General features: G+C 40.6%; 1 protein-coding gene across 1 annotated transcript; it reads right to left on the bottom strand.

Moving 5' to 3' along the window:
* Positions 1-7695: 7695 nt before the first annotated feature.
* On the bottom strand, positions 7696-12513 carry irx1b (iroquois homeobox 1b). Its single transcript, XM_078428246.1, has 4 exons — positions 12090-12513; positions 8635-9610; positions 8342-8411; positions 7696-8088 (listed from the first exon to the last, which is right to left on the bottom strand). Exons 1-4 carry the CDS (start codon positions 12315-12317, stop codon positions 8034-8036), a joined length of 1329 nt encoding a protein of 442 aa, XP_078284372.1. The 5' UTR covers positions 12318-12513; the 3' UTR covers positions 7696-8033.
* Between the last annotated feature and the right edge of the window lie 2830 nt (positions 12514-15343).

The raw sequence follows: 15343 nt of genomic DNA, 5'->3' as shown, positions 1-15343 counted from the left end.
GAGGGTGTGTGAGTACTCTGCCTCTGCTAAAAGAACAAGACAAGTGAGAAACTTTTAACAGTAGCTACCTCAATCTGTCCTATTTCTCCAGCCAGTTGAAAGATTTCTCATTGAGGAATTATTTGAAACCTGTACAGAGTCATCAGTAGTAAATAATAAATTTAAAGAGCTCATAAATTGAACATAATGCATTGTCATCCATGGGCCAGGACTTGCTTTGAAATGTGAAATTCTGCTGTAACTCCTTGTTCATAAGTAGCATTCTGGTAGCAAAATGGCACAGTATTCAATTTTACAAGATAAAAAGAAGCTTTTAAAAAATGGAATTACACACATTGCTATGAAATGCACTATGCATCCAGAATGGCAATTTTCAGTGTTCAATTTTGTATAATCACACATATATGGAAATAACTTCTCTGTCTTTAGTTATTGTTTCATTTCTCTTTGGATTGCAAAATATGGGTTATGTCAGTCATCTAACGCACTCTTTCAGATGAGAACAAATGCAACACCTTCAATGCTAAAGATCTATAAGCTGCTTATAAATGGACACAAAAATCAGTTCACAATTCAACGCCTTCTATAGAAAGTAGCGTGGAATGTTGCGTCCATATTGAACGAGGATTTGTGGATAGTCTCAACTTGCTCTACCGAACATCAAATTAAATATCTTCAAATAATGTTCAGACATATTATTTAACGGTTCCAATTATTTAACTTGAAGACGGGACAAAACTAGATCGAATCTAATGGAACAATTGACCAATGACCTATCTAAGTGGTCAGGAATATCCTTCCTGAAAATGTCTATAATTATGCCGACGACCAAACAATAGATATTTGGAAAGAGTTCTGGAGTTTGGCATGTAAATAAATTACGATTTAATTAACTTTATGTACAGCCCCGCTACTTGTTGACGAGTCAACGGCAAAGCAAATGTTCATCCGTGTTCTGAGAGGGGTTCGCCAGATTTGCCTTAGATGTTATTTTTTCAACCCCTTCGTACTCAATCAAAGCGTATTTTCTTGCGAAGAAACAGCCACCGTTGTTATTAATGAAATCAAGATCTTGACCGCTAAAATTTAATAACCAGGATTATACCAGGCGCCTGTAATCCTCAAGCACATTGACTATTTTATCACCTTTTCTGACGACAGACCAAACTTTAGGCTCTGTAAAAATGTTTGGCGCCATTGCAAGGCCATATTCGCAGGCGGGGCTGTAGACTCCGTTTACCTCCCGATTCCTCCTTTCATCTTGAAGATTTTATTTTTCGCTTTCTGCCACGATCCTGTTATCAATATAAACCATACATCTTCCAACCATATGACTTTCTTCTGTGTGGCACTGTCCTTTTTTTAATATTTGTTTTCAAATCTTACTTGGAATATCCACTTGCAAAGCTTCTTTCTCCCCTTCTACTTGACAAAATGAATTACTACTCAATACTGTAGTTTTCCAATACCGTCCCAAAGCCTCTTCTGTATTTTTTTTAAGCCACAACCCTCTTATTGGCACCATTTGGTTTCTGAAGGCAATATCGTTTATGCATAAAGCAGTTACTGTAGTTCTAATTATTGTTAGGATTAATAATTTAAAACATTAGACAGTCACCCTCCCTGAGGCAACCCGAAGTTATTGTGTGTGTATATTATCCTTGGTTCCACTATTTGGATAATGCTATTGATATTCATTCATTGGCCATTTATTATGATTATTAATAATGATGTGTTTATGTATGTTTATTGTGGAGTCGTGGAATGACTAATGCAGTATTCCATTAATGGTTGTTATCTAGCATTCGCCATTCGACACATCCTGGTGGGATGCAATAAAATATTGCTGCAAGGAATAGAATAATGAGGGATTCAACCGTGATTATTGCTCATTAGACACTTGACTGTACATTTATTACTAAATGAATAATTATATCCATATAAAACCATAGTGGTATAGCTCAGGGCCAAAATAAGTCACTAATCTCAAGCTGGCTTGTAACAATGCAAATAGATGTGACACCAGGAGGTTATTTTATACGACACTATCTTGCAAACGTTTTCTTGTGTGAATAAAATGTGGGAAAAAAGCAAATTTGATTTGTTGAAGCGAATGTGTGTTACGGTGAGAGATTCTTAATGGCTGGGGCTGTAATATTGAACTAATCGGCCCCGTTTTATTAATAATCATTCATCAGTTGTTTAAGTAAGAGTCTGTTTGACATTTCAGTGTTGGGCATGACTGCAGGGACTTCTCTCGAGTCATTTACAAGGACAGTTGGAACTTTATAGCGTATGATTCATAGAGTCTTATAGTACACGGGAGCTGCGGCGCATGTTACATTAATCAGTGTCAGGGTAGTAAAACACAGAAATGAATATGAATTCACCACTTTCTACAGGAGATAAATGTGCTGGTGAATAATTGATTAATGCTTAAAAAGAGGCCAAAAGAAGAAGAGAACCAACCTCCCACCCCCCGAAAGAAAAAGGCGTGGATGAAATTTGCTGGGGCTTCACAATGGATCCGCCGCGCTTGGAGAGCTCTTCGTGCACTCTCCTCCTCCAAGGATTGAACTCCAAGAATAACTCCGCTCGGTGTGCAGAGGTCGTGGGAGGGGGGTGTGTGTGGGTGGGATGTGTGAGTACGCGCATGGGGTGGTGAGCGTGGGGGGGGGGGGGCTGTACAACGACCAGTGGTGTTGCTATGGAAGCACTAAAATACTTCTATATACTTCGCATTCATCTATTAGGGAGTTCTGAGGAGAAGAACGATTATATTTGCATTAGTCGCCAATAGCACTTGCTTCCAATTATCAATCAGAGTTTTTTTCTGATAAAGAACGCGTCTCTTGGTAGCAATTTCCATGAAGTGTATATCAGCCTGTTTACTCGGTGGGGCAGTTGCATCCCACCACACAGCAAGATCTTAGCGCATTATTGTTCACGATTGGTAAAAAAAATAATATAATGATAAGAAGGACTGCGGAGCGAGCTGTGAATGAACCATCAATATGGCCAATCAACTTGCCTCGCACACGTTTCCAAGCAGCTGCCTTGGACGTGTCTGCGCGCTATAACATTGTGAGAAAGAAATTGACTGGTTCCCCAAACTCGCCCGATTCACTTACCACATTTCAAATGAGAACGGCCGTGGCCACAGTCGCTTCGCAGTGCCAGCAAATGATATCCGCATTAAAATAGTGGGATTAAAACTGATTCTGTGGGGGAGGGAAGCGAAGAGGAATTCTAACCAAGTATCATTTTTGTCAAGTTTCACCCCGAATCACTGACTCACAAGTTAACCCATTCACAAATACACGGCGGAGACTCTGGACTCTTTGCTCCTCTCCAACTCGTTCAGAAATTCCTTCATATCACTTGGGAGACCTTTGATTCTTATATCGGTAAAGATTCCTACGATCGTTTTTTATTTTAAGTTTCTTGATTTGACGTATGATTGGAAAGTTTGAATTTTATTTGCAGCAGCGTTAATTAAGGCTTATGATTAATTTTCCATATAATCTTGCACGATGTCTTCGAAGTCCCCTCGTGTTGTTTGTTTAGGATATGGTAATTTTATTGGGTATTTATAAATATAAAAGCTATTAAAACGTATCATATTTAAAAGACGGACAAGTGGTACGAAACTTCGGGAGTCTCCAGAAGCGTTCGTTTTCATCAGCGAAACAAACAAAAATATAGTTGCGGTTCTTGTTAGGAGCAATCAATTCTGATGTAGACTTCAAACTTATCTCCGGTCAATTTACAGCTGTAATTTATTTTGCACAAATATTTTTTTCTTGTATAAATGTGTGCTACAGTTGGTGAGGTATTACTTTTTACAAAGTTAAGGGTCTTTCTATATTTCTACCTTTATTTCTATCTATCTATCTATCTATCTATCTATCTATCTATCTATCTATCTATCTATCTATCTATCTATCTATCTATCTATCTATCTATCTCTCTATCTCTCTATCTCTCTATCTCTCTATCTCTCTATCTCTCTATCTATCTCTTGTCTATCTGCAGGTCTATTTCTGTCTGTATTTCACTCAATGCATCAGAAAGATTGTTGGATGAGCAGGATTTGCAGCAGTCAGTTGCGACTATCTGCCAGTCGTGTATTCTCCCCGCTACCTGGATGGCTGAAACAGGGTGTGTTGGTTGGTAATGGGGGAGGCAGAGGGCAGAGGGAAGCGCGCATGGATAGGTAGGGAGGGAGCCTGTTTTGAACAAGGCAATTATTTGAAAACAGTGATGATTAGTTGTGTTTAAGTTCGATGTGTTTCGTGAATTCGAAGTTTTCAAATCCGCTATAAAGTTAGGAAAATGTGGAGGAAGTGATTATATCCACAAAGTTCACGGTTGGATTCGGTAAGAGACCGACTTCAAATGGGTCTTTTCTTCGACTGATTTAAAGCAAATCAAATTGAAATCCGCCTTTTAAAAGTGCAAGAAGTATCTATCGACTTCATTGCAAGTGAGACGTTTAAAATCCTCCCAGGACCCGCTATTTTTATGTGAGTCCGGGCAGAGAGAGTGTTTTGTCTCCTTTCGCATGCCAAAAATATCTATCTATTGTTGGTATTTTAATGACCGTCTAAGACGGTAGACAACAGAAGGAACAAAAAAAAAACTATCCGTAGGGACCATTCTGTCTCTGTTGAAAGTGAACATTCGGATGTTGACGATGTTCATTCTTTGTTATTCTGGTAATTTTGAAATATTGCGGATTGTTTTGGACATTCTAAAATTTCAGTGACAAAAAAAATTAAATGTACCGACGAATGGTTGGACATTGGAGTAAACATTCTAAAATTGCAAACGAAGTGTGCAAAATCCCAACAGGTTAAGTGTAAGAAACCCCCGTTCAAAAGGCATGAGAGGATTAAAAGATCCCTAGCGTGGTGGTACAGAATTGCGGGTGAGTTGTAATGTAGCGGTGGGCAACAATGAGACCCCGCAGTCTGCATGCAATCGACTTCTGGATGGCACTTCGAGTGTGCAAAAAATACCCCGCAGAAACGCACTGAGGATGGATTCTCGGTCAATTTGTAATATATGCAATTGCCCTGTGCGTGTGTGTGCGTGCATGTGTGTGTACGCTTGCTTGCGAATTTTCCTGTTTACAGAAAAGTTTGAGATAAGGCTGCAACCCCCAAACCTTTCGCTCAAATCATTAGAGTAGCGTGTAACCCGGTAAAAATGCAGAGTGTATGAGCGCCAACCTCTACAAAGTCGAGGTGGACACAAATTGCTGCAGTTACTCAGTTGGCCAGGCAGCATTTCTGAAGAAAACGGATGGGTGACGTTTCGGGTCGGAAGCCTCCTTCAGACGAGTGGGGGGGGGGGGGTGGACTGGAGGTAGGAACAGGCCAGAACATATCGGGGACGGCAACAAATGACCACGGAAGGGGGGAAGCCCTAATTGACCTATTGTTGGTTGGGGGAGAGGTGATGATGAAGGGATGCAGGGGTGCGAACTGTTGAACTAGTAGAACGACCAGGGTGGGGGAGAGGGAGGGGAGAGGAATGCAGTGGTTACTTGAAATTATAAATCAACGTTCATACCGCTGGGTTGTATGCTGACCAAGCGAAAGATGCGTGTGGCCTCACTCTGACAGTGGAGGAGGCCCGAGACAGAAAGGTTAGTATGGAAATAGGAAAGGGAGTTAAATGTTTGGCAAACGGGAGATCGATCGCATAGGCAAATAAGTGTTCAATGAAAGGATCTGCGCTTGGTCTAGCCGATATATAGGAACCCACACAGAGAACAACGGATACATTATACGAGGTTCGAGGAGATGCAAGTGAACCTCTCTCTGCCTTGCCTTGCCTTGGAGGACTGCCAAGGTCCCTGGATGGAGTCGAGAGAGGAGGGATAAGGACAGGTGCTGCATCTCCTGCGGTTGCAGAAAAAAAAGTTCCTGGGGAGGGGTGGTTTGTGTGGGAAGGGATGACTGAAGCAGGGAGTTGCGGAGGGACTACAAAGTTGAGTGAGCACCGTTTCTATCTTCTGTGTAAACTTGCTGAGGTGTAGATTGTCCTCTCTGAAGGGCTGCTTTCGTGTTAGAAAAAATTGTGGATACTGCGAATCTGAAATAACAAAGATGACACTGAAAACGCTCGTCAGATCGGGCAGCGACAATGGAGAATTAAACGGCAGGTTAACCACAAAGTTATATGGGACTCTGACAATAGCTCACATATCTGATAATAAACAAAATGTTTCTTGGATAGACATTGTGAGTCTGCCTCACATCAGGCGCGTCAATGCGCCGAGTATTTCACAACGTATCTCCTCTTGGCAGTCGTACTAGAGTCTAGTAACTAGACAGACAGCGCTGCCATTGCCGCCGCTTATGCCGGTGTCCATAGAGGGAGCTGCAGCCTCACAGTTCCCAACGCATCTCATTCTCGGCTGCTTCAACGCGGTAGCCTGCGCTCAAACCCAACACGCCACGTCAAAATTAGTAACGTCTTCTCCGAAAGAGATGGGGTTGCTTCCAGTGTGAAGTGAAACTCCATCTAACTCAGACAACCCGTGACAACGTGGAGTTGAGACAATCGCACACTGTCTTGGCTCCACAATGAACGCGTGTTAGCTTTAAAGAAAATGCGAGAGGCGCTTAATAAAGCACAATACATTTGATAATATACTGTTGCAAAAATGAAGAGATTTAAGGTTTGATAACTGAAATAAGTTATTATTTTATGGTTAGTTTGAAAACGTCTCCAACGACTCAATTCTTCACGAGCTGCCAAGTTTATTTTACCTAGTTCTGATATCGCTCTTGACGATCCAAGCATTATCAATTAATGACATTTTAAATAATAACATTTGTAGTAAGACGGTTCATTATTCTGCTTTCAATATACATGGTCGAACTTTTGCAGTAACCTTTCTATAATCTATCACAACCTTTCAGATGCAATCCCGGTAAACAATGCATGGATGGCAAAAAGACTAATCAGATATAATATTTGTTTCTATAACCTAATCCAAATGACATACAGCCTTGCCTGCGCCTCAGTAGCAATGATAGCGTAACACTATCGCTCAGAAGGAAGAACTGGTTTTGAGCGTGCATGTCGCACCGCAGAAGAGAGCATTATTCCCACTGAAGTAAGATCAGCCAAACAATCGATACATGGAGCCCTGATGCTTTGTTAATATTTTATTTCACAGTTGCTATTATTTCCGATGCGTGATGAGCTTGTCTTTTTAACTCCCCCACCTCCCTGTTTGGACACAGCCTTCCCATATTATTTTTTAATTGCTTTAACAGCTGTTTGCTTCATAGAGCTCCCCCTTTTCCACCAGGAGCAGCCATCTGTCGAGTTAGTAGCACCTTAAAGGTCACTGATTGGTTTCATAGGGGACCGGGAGAATAAACACTGAGACATTTACTTTGCTGAGTTCTCAGCCTGGTTTGGAACCATTTTCTGCCTCCCGGCCTTTTTTTTTGTTGGCCAACAGTATATGTTCAGTAAAATTATCCTGGTAATACTTACAAAAAAAACTGCGACTCCGGACACCTCAACCAACCTCCCTCACACACACACACACACACACACACACACACACACACACACACACGTGCAGTGACATTCTTCCAAAACACTGTGAAATTAGACATATTTTTGAAAAGTAATGTCATTGCCATGTAGTGTTACTGGGAGCTCGTTCTAATATCTTTTTGTTTATTAGACAAAAATATATGATTTTGACAAGTTCTGCTCACACGCATATTTACAATTATAATCACTCTATATACATAAAATATTCAACGTGGGGGAAAATAATTACCAAACCAATAATAATCGCGGCAAGAAAACAAAACAATTAGAATAACACGTGCTGATATGTTACAATGTCAAATAAATCGTTATATATTTGTCAAGTTTCTGAAAGGGATTTTGCATTGCCCGACACTGGCGAAAAAGATGAAGTAAATTTCCTTTTTTTCTTTAAAAAAATCTTTTTCATTTTCTTCTTTCTTTGAGTTGTTTTCCGGAAAACTTTCTCAGACGGAAGAGATGCCTGCTAAAACTCTCGTCCCTTCCTGCTGAGGCCGTGAGCTGAAAGAACAAAAGCACACAAGCATCTGAATGACAGGCCGTATAAGATATTGTGTAAACACTTTGTGCTTTTAAACGAATCAAAATATAAACTTCAGGCTCAGTAAAGAAAGCTTGCAAATGCAAAATGCATAACTTTTCACAAATGCTCTCATGCCATGTCTTCTCCATAACAATTAAATAATCTCTGTGTTGCGTTTCAAAACAGTGGCGGGGAATCTGCGTTTTTGAAGTGTTAGCTTTTAAAACGTACCTTTCGTTTCCGGGCTGATATGATATTTTTAATTGCTGTGATGGAGATTCACCTGGAATACAATCTGTTTCTGGAAAACAAAGTAAAAACACATCCCAGATCAGTCATACGACAAGGACAAGAGTTTGGCTTTGGAGTTTAAAAAAAAAGATTAAGAGAGAGAAAAAAAATTAGCGGTACTTCAAATTTAAGGTTCAGGACATTTGCTGAACGCCGCCAGACCTGGCATTAACTGGGCGTTGAATATATAATAAACATATAAAGCTCACTGGAGAGTGATGAGTGTAAAATACCTGTGTGTTTTGGACTGGGTATATCTGTTGATTTTTCATTGCTCACTGCTCCCAGTGCTGCCGTTAGCACAGTCGACTGTTGCTGCTGATGGTGATGGTGGTGGTGATGAGTTGCACCCAGAAAAGACCTGACATTTAGTAAAGAGTTCTGGCCCAGGAAAGCACCGTTTGTCCAATTATGAAACTTGCTGATCTGACATGTGTAGAGTCCGTGGTTTGAGAGGAAAGCCGGGTGCTGGATGGTTGACTGAGTGTGGCTGGTTGGTGAGGATTTCTGGGCACTGTCTGGACTGGTCGCAGTTTCTGCCAGCGACCAGATTTTAGGTTTGCTGTGATTTGGGATTAGTAAATTCCCCTGCCCTAATGAAATCCCCCTGGTGCCATTACTCTCGGCAACATTTCCATCATCTCTGTCCGTCTCCCTCGCTTTGCTGTCAACAACAGACCCATGCAAAGTCCGATCGTGCCCACTCGCCAAATCCACTTTCTCCCTCTCGTCACAGGGGTTAAGTTTTTCCTCCTCCTCTTCATTACTTTGCTCCTCGTCGTTTTCGTCGATTTTGTCGATGTCGATACTCTCTAGGTCAATCTCCTCATCCTCTTCTTTTTTTTCGTTCTCCCCTTCTGTGTCACTGCCGTAAAGAGTACCGTCGTCTTCCTTATTCCGGGCGCCCCAGGTCATTTTATTCTCCTTTTTGAGTCTTCTCCTGGCGTTGGCGAACCAAGTGGAGACCTGGGTCAGGGTCATCTTGGTGATGATGGCCAGCATGATCTTCTCCCCTTTGGTGGGGTAGGGGTTCTTTCTGTGCTCGTTGAGCCAGGCCTTGAGCGTGCTGGTGCTCTCCCGGGTTGCATTCTTGGGTCTAGCAGGATCCCCGTACTGGAACTGTCCATAGGGATAATAAGCAGGAGCCGCATGGGCTGCGAACGTGGCCGGATGGACCCCAGGATTATCCTTTAATTCGTACTGCGATCCCTGCAACACAAGCAGATAAAAGAATGGGGTGTGGGTGAGGGAGAGAGAGAAAGAGAGAGAAATCAGGACTGGGGTATTGATAACGACCATTGTCATTCATTTGTCACTTAACGCAGATACCTCCACCGGAAGAGAACATACACAAATCATACAAAGTTATGAGAGTCCGAGCTATTGCCATTTTTTTTTTAAACTCATCTTTATGGGAATGAGTGATACGCTTTAAAATGATTTAGTCACGAACAGGAAAGAAATGGGGTTGCCAAAACAGTGTAATTCAACCAAATATTAATCTTATACCATAGAAGTTAAATTAGAATCTTAAAGCTGGTGCTCACTAACTCCACAAAAACTACCGGCCACCGAAGTCGAAATCTATGCAGCAGCAATAAAAGTTCCAAATTATACATATGTGAATAAATTATAATAAGTCGTCAGAAATCGAAGGGACTCCATTTAAATCTTATATAATCACTTCAAATTAAGAAACATTCATCCTAATTTAGATATCAGTGGTGTTTAGAAATGACCCTCAACCATCCCTTCTGTTATGAAACAGTTTATTCACATCATCGTGCTGAAATATTGGAAAAGTTGAACTGTCCCTCTATAAACTCCTCGATTTTTAATGGAGAAAGTTTCGGCCACGGCGTTAAGATAGTTCACGTCATTTACCTCATCTCAGTATCTTTGGTAAAGATGTACGGAAAAAAGAAATGAGAAATGATAAGTTTTTACTTGAAGATGCTCCATTAGTTTCTTGTTTGTTTAAAGTTACATAACTTTAATAATATGGTTCGAAAATAATATGGTTTTTTTTTCAAATGCGCGTTTAGTTTACACACGCCAACATCACCTTTTCTGTTTGGAAATACTTGAAATGCTGGATTAAAATAAATTGGAAATATGACATCATTCAGTTTCCACTGTGAAGGCCGCAATGTAAGCATTGCAAAAGATTGTGGTCATTTTATGGATCTCTATTATTCTGAAGTGCAGCACTTCTAAGAAAACACACTGCAGACACCACAGGAAACATTCATATTAAGTTTCTTATAAACACCCATTCATTTAAACCTGAAAGTCTCAATATTCATTCCTCCTCTTTCTCCTGACTAACACAGTGTAGTAAATCGTCTACGGGCCTGTTTAAATTATGAATTGGATACTCTTGTTTTAAATGGACTTTGATATTTCCATATTATGTGTTACAGTCCAAGCCACTCGGTCATAAATAATTACAACTGATCTCAACTGTTTTGGGAAACCAGCGTGAATTTAAATTCGACAGCAGCGAGTGCGCCGTGTTCCAAGAGAAGCTTGCACAGAGCGTTCAGATTCGCGGCAAGACGACGTGAAATCTTTATAACTGTAGAAATCGTGGCCATCGCTAAATATTTGGCAAGTAATTGTTAAGGGTTGATCTCAAAATTCCTCTTGCATTTAATTCTATCTCAAAATGAGATTATTTTATTTCCACCGCAGTGAATCTTTATTCCCAGAGGCGGGAGTCTATTACTCAGGTCACTGAATTTTTGACTGAATATTTTATTTGTTTGAAGAACAGAAAGAAAGGTTAAAGGAAAGATGCTTTTGCGATCGCGTGTATTATTTGTCCTTACACATCTAAAATCTGACAGAGCCAAGTTTGCAACGATTGTTAATATATATTCAAGTTTATACAACAACAATACATTTCCTGAATTCAGAACTTTTAACCATTCGTTGATATCAGTTCAATTATTGCAATTATGATAGATTAAACAAAACAAATGATAATAATGCTCTAATATTATGAGCAGCGCAAAGAGAAGAGTGGGATGCATTCACTCAATATATCATATAGATAGATACCAGGTTAAAGCAACACTCAATTTCTAATTGCGGATTGCAAAAATTAACTACAGTCTAAAGCGGAACTCTCACAACTTTGGCCTACTTTGTCTGAGTCGACATTAAAATCACAAAGGCTGTCACCATTTCGGAATAAACCGAACTACGTTTCAATCGGTGAATACAATGATAAGAGTTTTAAACGTGTCCGTGCGCGGTGTTGATAAAAAAAAAGAAATGAAAATATGGGCGGATGAAAGAGTGTCAAACTTTCCAAAACCGGATTCTAATCTTCTCTACCCACGGGACTTTTATTCAGATTTGGACTGTTGTCGGCAGTAGTGATTAAACTTTTAATGTCTAGTGCCACTAATAAGGGGAAACGTAATGCTCGCCGTATAATGAAGCCACGTTCGCCGGTGCCACAGATAGACGTCAACAGTGTCTCCGTGCTTGAGAAGCTTAGTGCTTTCATTAAAATAATAAACAACTGTTTCTGATCATGCACATTTTTTACATATATGTGAATATCCGCCCGACAATAATTTGATTCAGTCTAGTTGTGCAACGCGGTTTTAATTATTTTTTTTAGCGTTTCGCTTAGAATGGTCGGTTCAAAGTGTTGCAAAAGACTGCTCGCACTTACCATTTGGGAGAACATGGTGAGATCGGTGGTGTAGGGAAGGAAGGCGCTGTAGTTCTGGGCTGTGTAAGGGTTTGCATACATTCCCAACACCGAGGTTACAGCAGCGGCGGGATTAGCCCCGAGCTCGGCTCCTCCTCGGGAAGAAGCCAGCACTCCCTGCCGATCGGCAGCATAAACAGCCTGGCTCGCACTTAGATACTGAGGGTATCCGAGCTGAGGGAAGGCCATCTCCTGAGAAGAGATCTTCGCGAACTCAGAAAATGACAAAATGACAAGCAATAAAAACTCGCTTCCGATCGCCTCCAAATCCCGTTTCTTTTTGTCCTGGCCTGCAGAATCTTCCTGTAAGCGATCTGATCGCCAATTCAACTCCAACTGATGTGTCTGCCCATAGGTCCTGGCAGATCCGTAGATATCATTTGAAGTTGATGCTTTGACTGACAGGTTACTTTAGAGGCAAGCCCCTCCTAGTTTGGAACATGTGGTTTCGCACGGTTGGGCCACGTTGTGTTGTGTTAAATGTTTTGCATTCGGATCTATTCAGTGAAGCACCCACTGGTGTATGACAACCTGTCTACATGATTTTACAGTTGTCCAACACTGTTTGTTCCCTTCTTAAACCTTCCCGAGTCCCCTTTTCTTGCACAACTTCTCGGGTTATTTCTCCCCACCGCTCTCTCTCTCTCTCTCTCTCTCTCTCTCTCTCTCCCCAAGTCCCTCCCCTCGATGAAACAAGTGCCAACAACTCGCTCCGAAGCGCAATATGTTATACACATGCATAAGGTAGCTGTATAGGCAAGACCAACAGACAAATCTAAAACTGCACACAGATTTCCCAGAATAAAATACCGACAAAAAGTCAAAAAAGAGAATCATCAATTACCCCAAATGACAGGAAATTTAAGCATTTAAAATAATGTAAATACAATGACAAGTCGCATTAATTACTCGGATAAAAGAGCCAGTGGAATAACAAATACCAGAAAATTAATTATTCATATATTTTTAAACAGAGCAGCGGGCCCAGTTTACCAGCAGGAACAGGGCCGAGCCTTTTCTTTCCTGGTCGTGTAATCTGTATTTGGTTTAATACAACATTTCTCACGATTGTCTTCTGTTTATTTTGTGTTCCCACACTCAGCAGGGACAACATTGTTGGCAAGCATCTATAAACACTGATTACCATTAATATTGTTTCTTGAAGACATTAGACTTTGGCAAAGTGATTTTAGAAAACACGATTTGCAATACTTTTGCGCAATAGCTTCTTTCTGCGTATTTATCTGTTGTCAGGTGTTTCAGTAACCTTGCAGGGACGTTGGCAAGGGACGTGCATGTAGTTTAAAGGACACTAAACTACACCCGAATTTTGACCAGCTATGTGGCATTTAACTAAATTGCGATTATTAAAGCTAAGTAAACCGCTTCTGCTAACACTTCTGACGTACTCCTCGGCGCCATTTGCGTCAAGACACTACCTAGTTTTGTAGAGTTCACATTAGTTTAATCCTGAAGATCACTGTAACTTGACACAGTTTGGACGTGTTAAATGTTGAATGCTTTCCAGAGGGCCCTGATTCTGCTGCATGACTCCTTGAAAAAACGGAGTATTGTTCCTGAGGAGGGATTATTCTGCTCACGAATGAAAACAAGCTGCTGTTAAAAGAGAGGAAGCAGTGGTTTATTACATATCTAAACCTGCACCCAACTCTCCATGTATTTAAATACGCGTTTAATCAAAACCCAATATTGAACTGGAGATTGCTTATTACGTTTATTGAAATGAAATATGCTATTGTTAACATCTTAGAGGCCATACCATCGTGTTATCAGCAAGAAATGACAAGGAAACGGCCCTGGCATGAGTTATTCACAAAATGCTGGAGTAACTCAGCAGGTCAGGCAGCATCTCGGGAGAGAAGGAATGGGTGACGTTTCGGGTCGAGACCCTTCTTCCTGGCATGAGTTAATTGAGCGTTTATTTTGCCTCTTGTGACTTTAGGTTGATATTGTAAAGAGGTGTGCAGATTTTCCGGATCTCACCTCGGTCCTGCTCTGAAGTCCGTGTGTAACCCATCGCCTTTGACATCGGTACGAAGTTGATTAGCTGCAACTTACCTGTAAACTATTTGTTGCCCGCCCGCAGGGCGACCTTGCCACTTAGTGTGACAATCAATTACACAACCCACTTTGATATATTACTTAACAAACTTTCAGGACAGCATCACCGCATACTAATCATATTATTATACAATTAAATGCTTTTAGGTTTACTCAAATGTAACAAAATTTAAACGTGATTACGAGCAAGGCAAAGCAATAAATTCAACACTTAACTTTTGTTTCATAATCCAGCATTATGTTTAGTACAGGAATCAATCGTATTAATCCGATACGCCCTCTTTAGTTGAGTAAATCACGGCAGAATTGGGTCGTTTTCAAATAGTGGGATTCAAAGTGCTAGCAAACTGTTGTGTAGGAGTAAAGTTTCACGTCCCAAATAACTGCAAGTTGAAACAGTCATAATTTCAAATCAATGTTAATCAAATCAGAGATGCTGCCTGCCCCGATGCTGCCTGGTTACTCCAGCACTTTGTGTATTTTTTCTTCTCTCTATAATCGAATCACTGATGATCAAAAAACGGCATAATTTGTGGTGAATGCTGCAATTATCGTGGCAATTGAAATTGTATGCCCGGTCGAATGTAATATGGATATATGAAACCCGCAGAGTGAAATGGATCTCTGAACAAAAAAAAACAAGGAAATGGAATTCGTCAGATTGCAATTAGTAGATAGCATCTGCGGAACCTTACGTGCAATCTCAGGTTTAAAAAAAAGTTTTAAGTCATGTCTCTGAAAGAGTAACTGTGTGGACAAAAACACGGATAAATGAATATGCCACATAACAGCCACATAAATGGTAATCTATAACCACACTGAGAAGACCACTAGCACAATTGGTCATTTTTACATGACACCCATTAACATTCAAACGGGGTTTGGAAGTCTAGAAGGTACGGATATTGGTTTCTTCCTCAAATTATGATGAAATGATGTAAACTTAGGAATGGGTAGAACAAAAATATGTCTGAAATTTAACCCCAGTGCAAGAAGATCTATCAATCTGCCTGTTTGTGTTTGGATTCATTAGCAGAATGGAGGTCGTAGGCAATGTCGAATTGGCTTTGAACTGTGGAGGCTGTTGACAGAGAACTACATTGGCAGGGTCTGGAGTCACATCTAGACCATAA

The sequence above is a fragment of the Rhinoraja longicauda genome, chromosome 2, assembly GCF_053455715.1.
Source record: "Rhinoraja longicauda isolate Sanriku21f chromosome 2, sRhiLon1.1, whole genome shotgun sequence".
NCBI lineage: Eukaryota > Metazoa > Chordata > Chondrichthyes > Rajiformes > Arhynchobatidae > Rhinoraja > Rhinoraja longicauda.
Note: the sequence above shows the minus strand (reverse complement) of the source record. Positions and strands in the feature narration are given on the sequence as shown.

Excerpts from the sequence above, each read along its gene's own strand:
- irx1b (XM_078428246.1), bottom strand. The coding sequence starts at position 12,317 with ATGGCCTTCCCTCAGCTCGGATACCCTCAGTATCTAAGTGCGAGCCAG. Across the intron at positions 9,611-12,089 it reads TCACCATGTTCTCCCAAATG|GGATCGCAGTACGAATTAAA; the intron begins GTAAGTGCGAGC and ends CTTGTGTTGCAG. Across the intron at positions 8,089-8,341 it reads TATCAGCCCGGAAACGAAAG|CTCACGGCCTCAGCAGGAAG; the intron begins GTACGTTTTAAA and ends TTGTTCTTTCAG.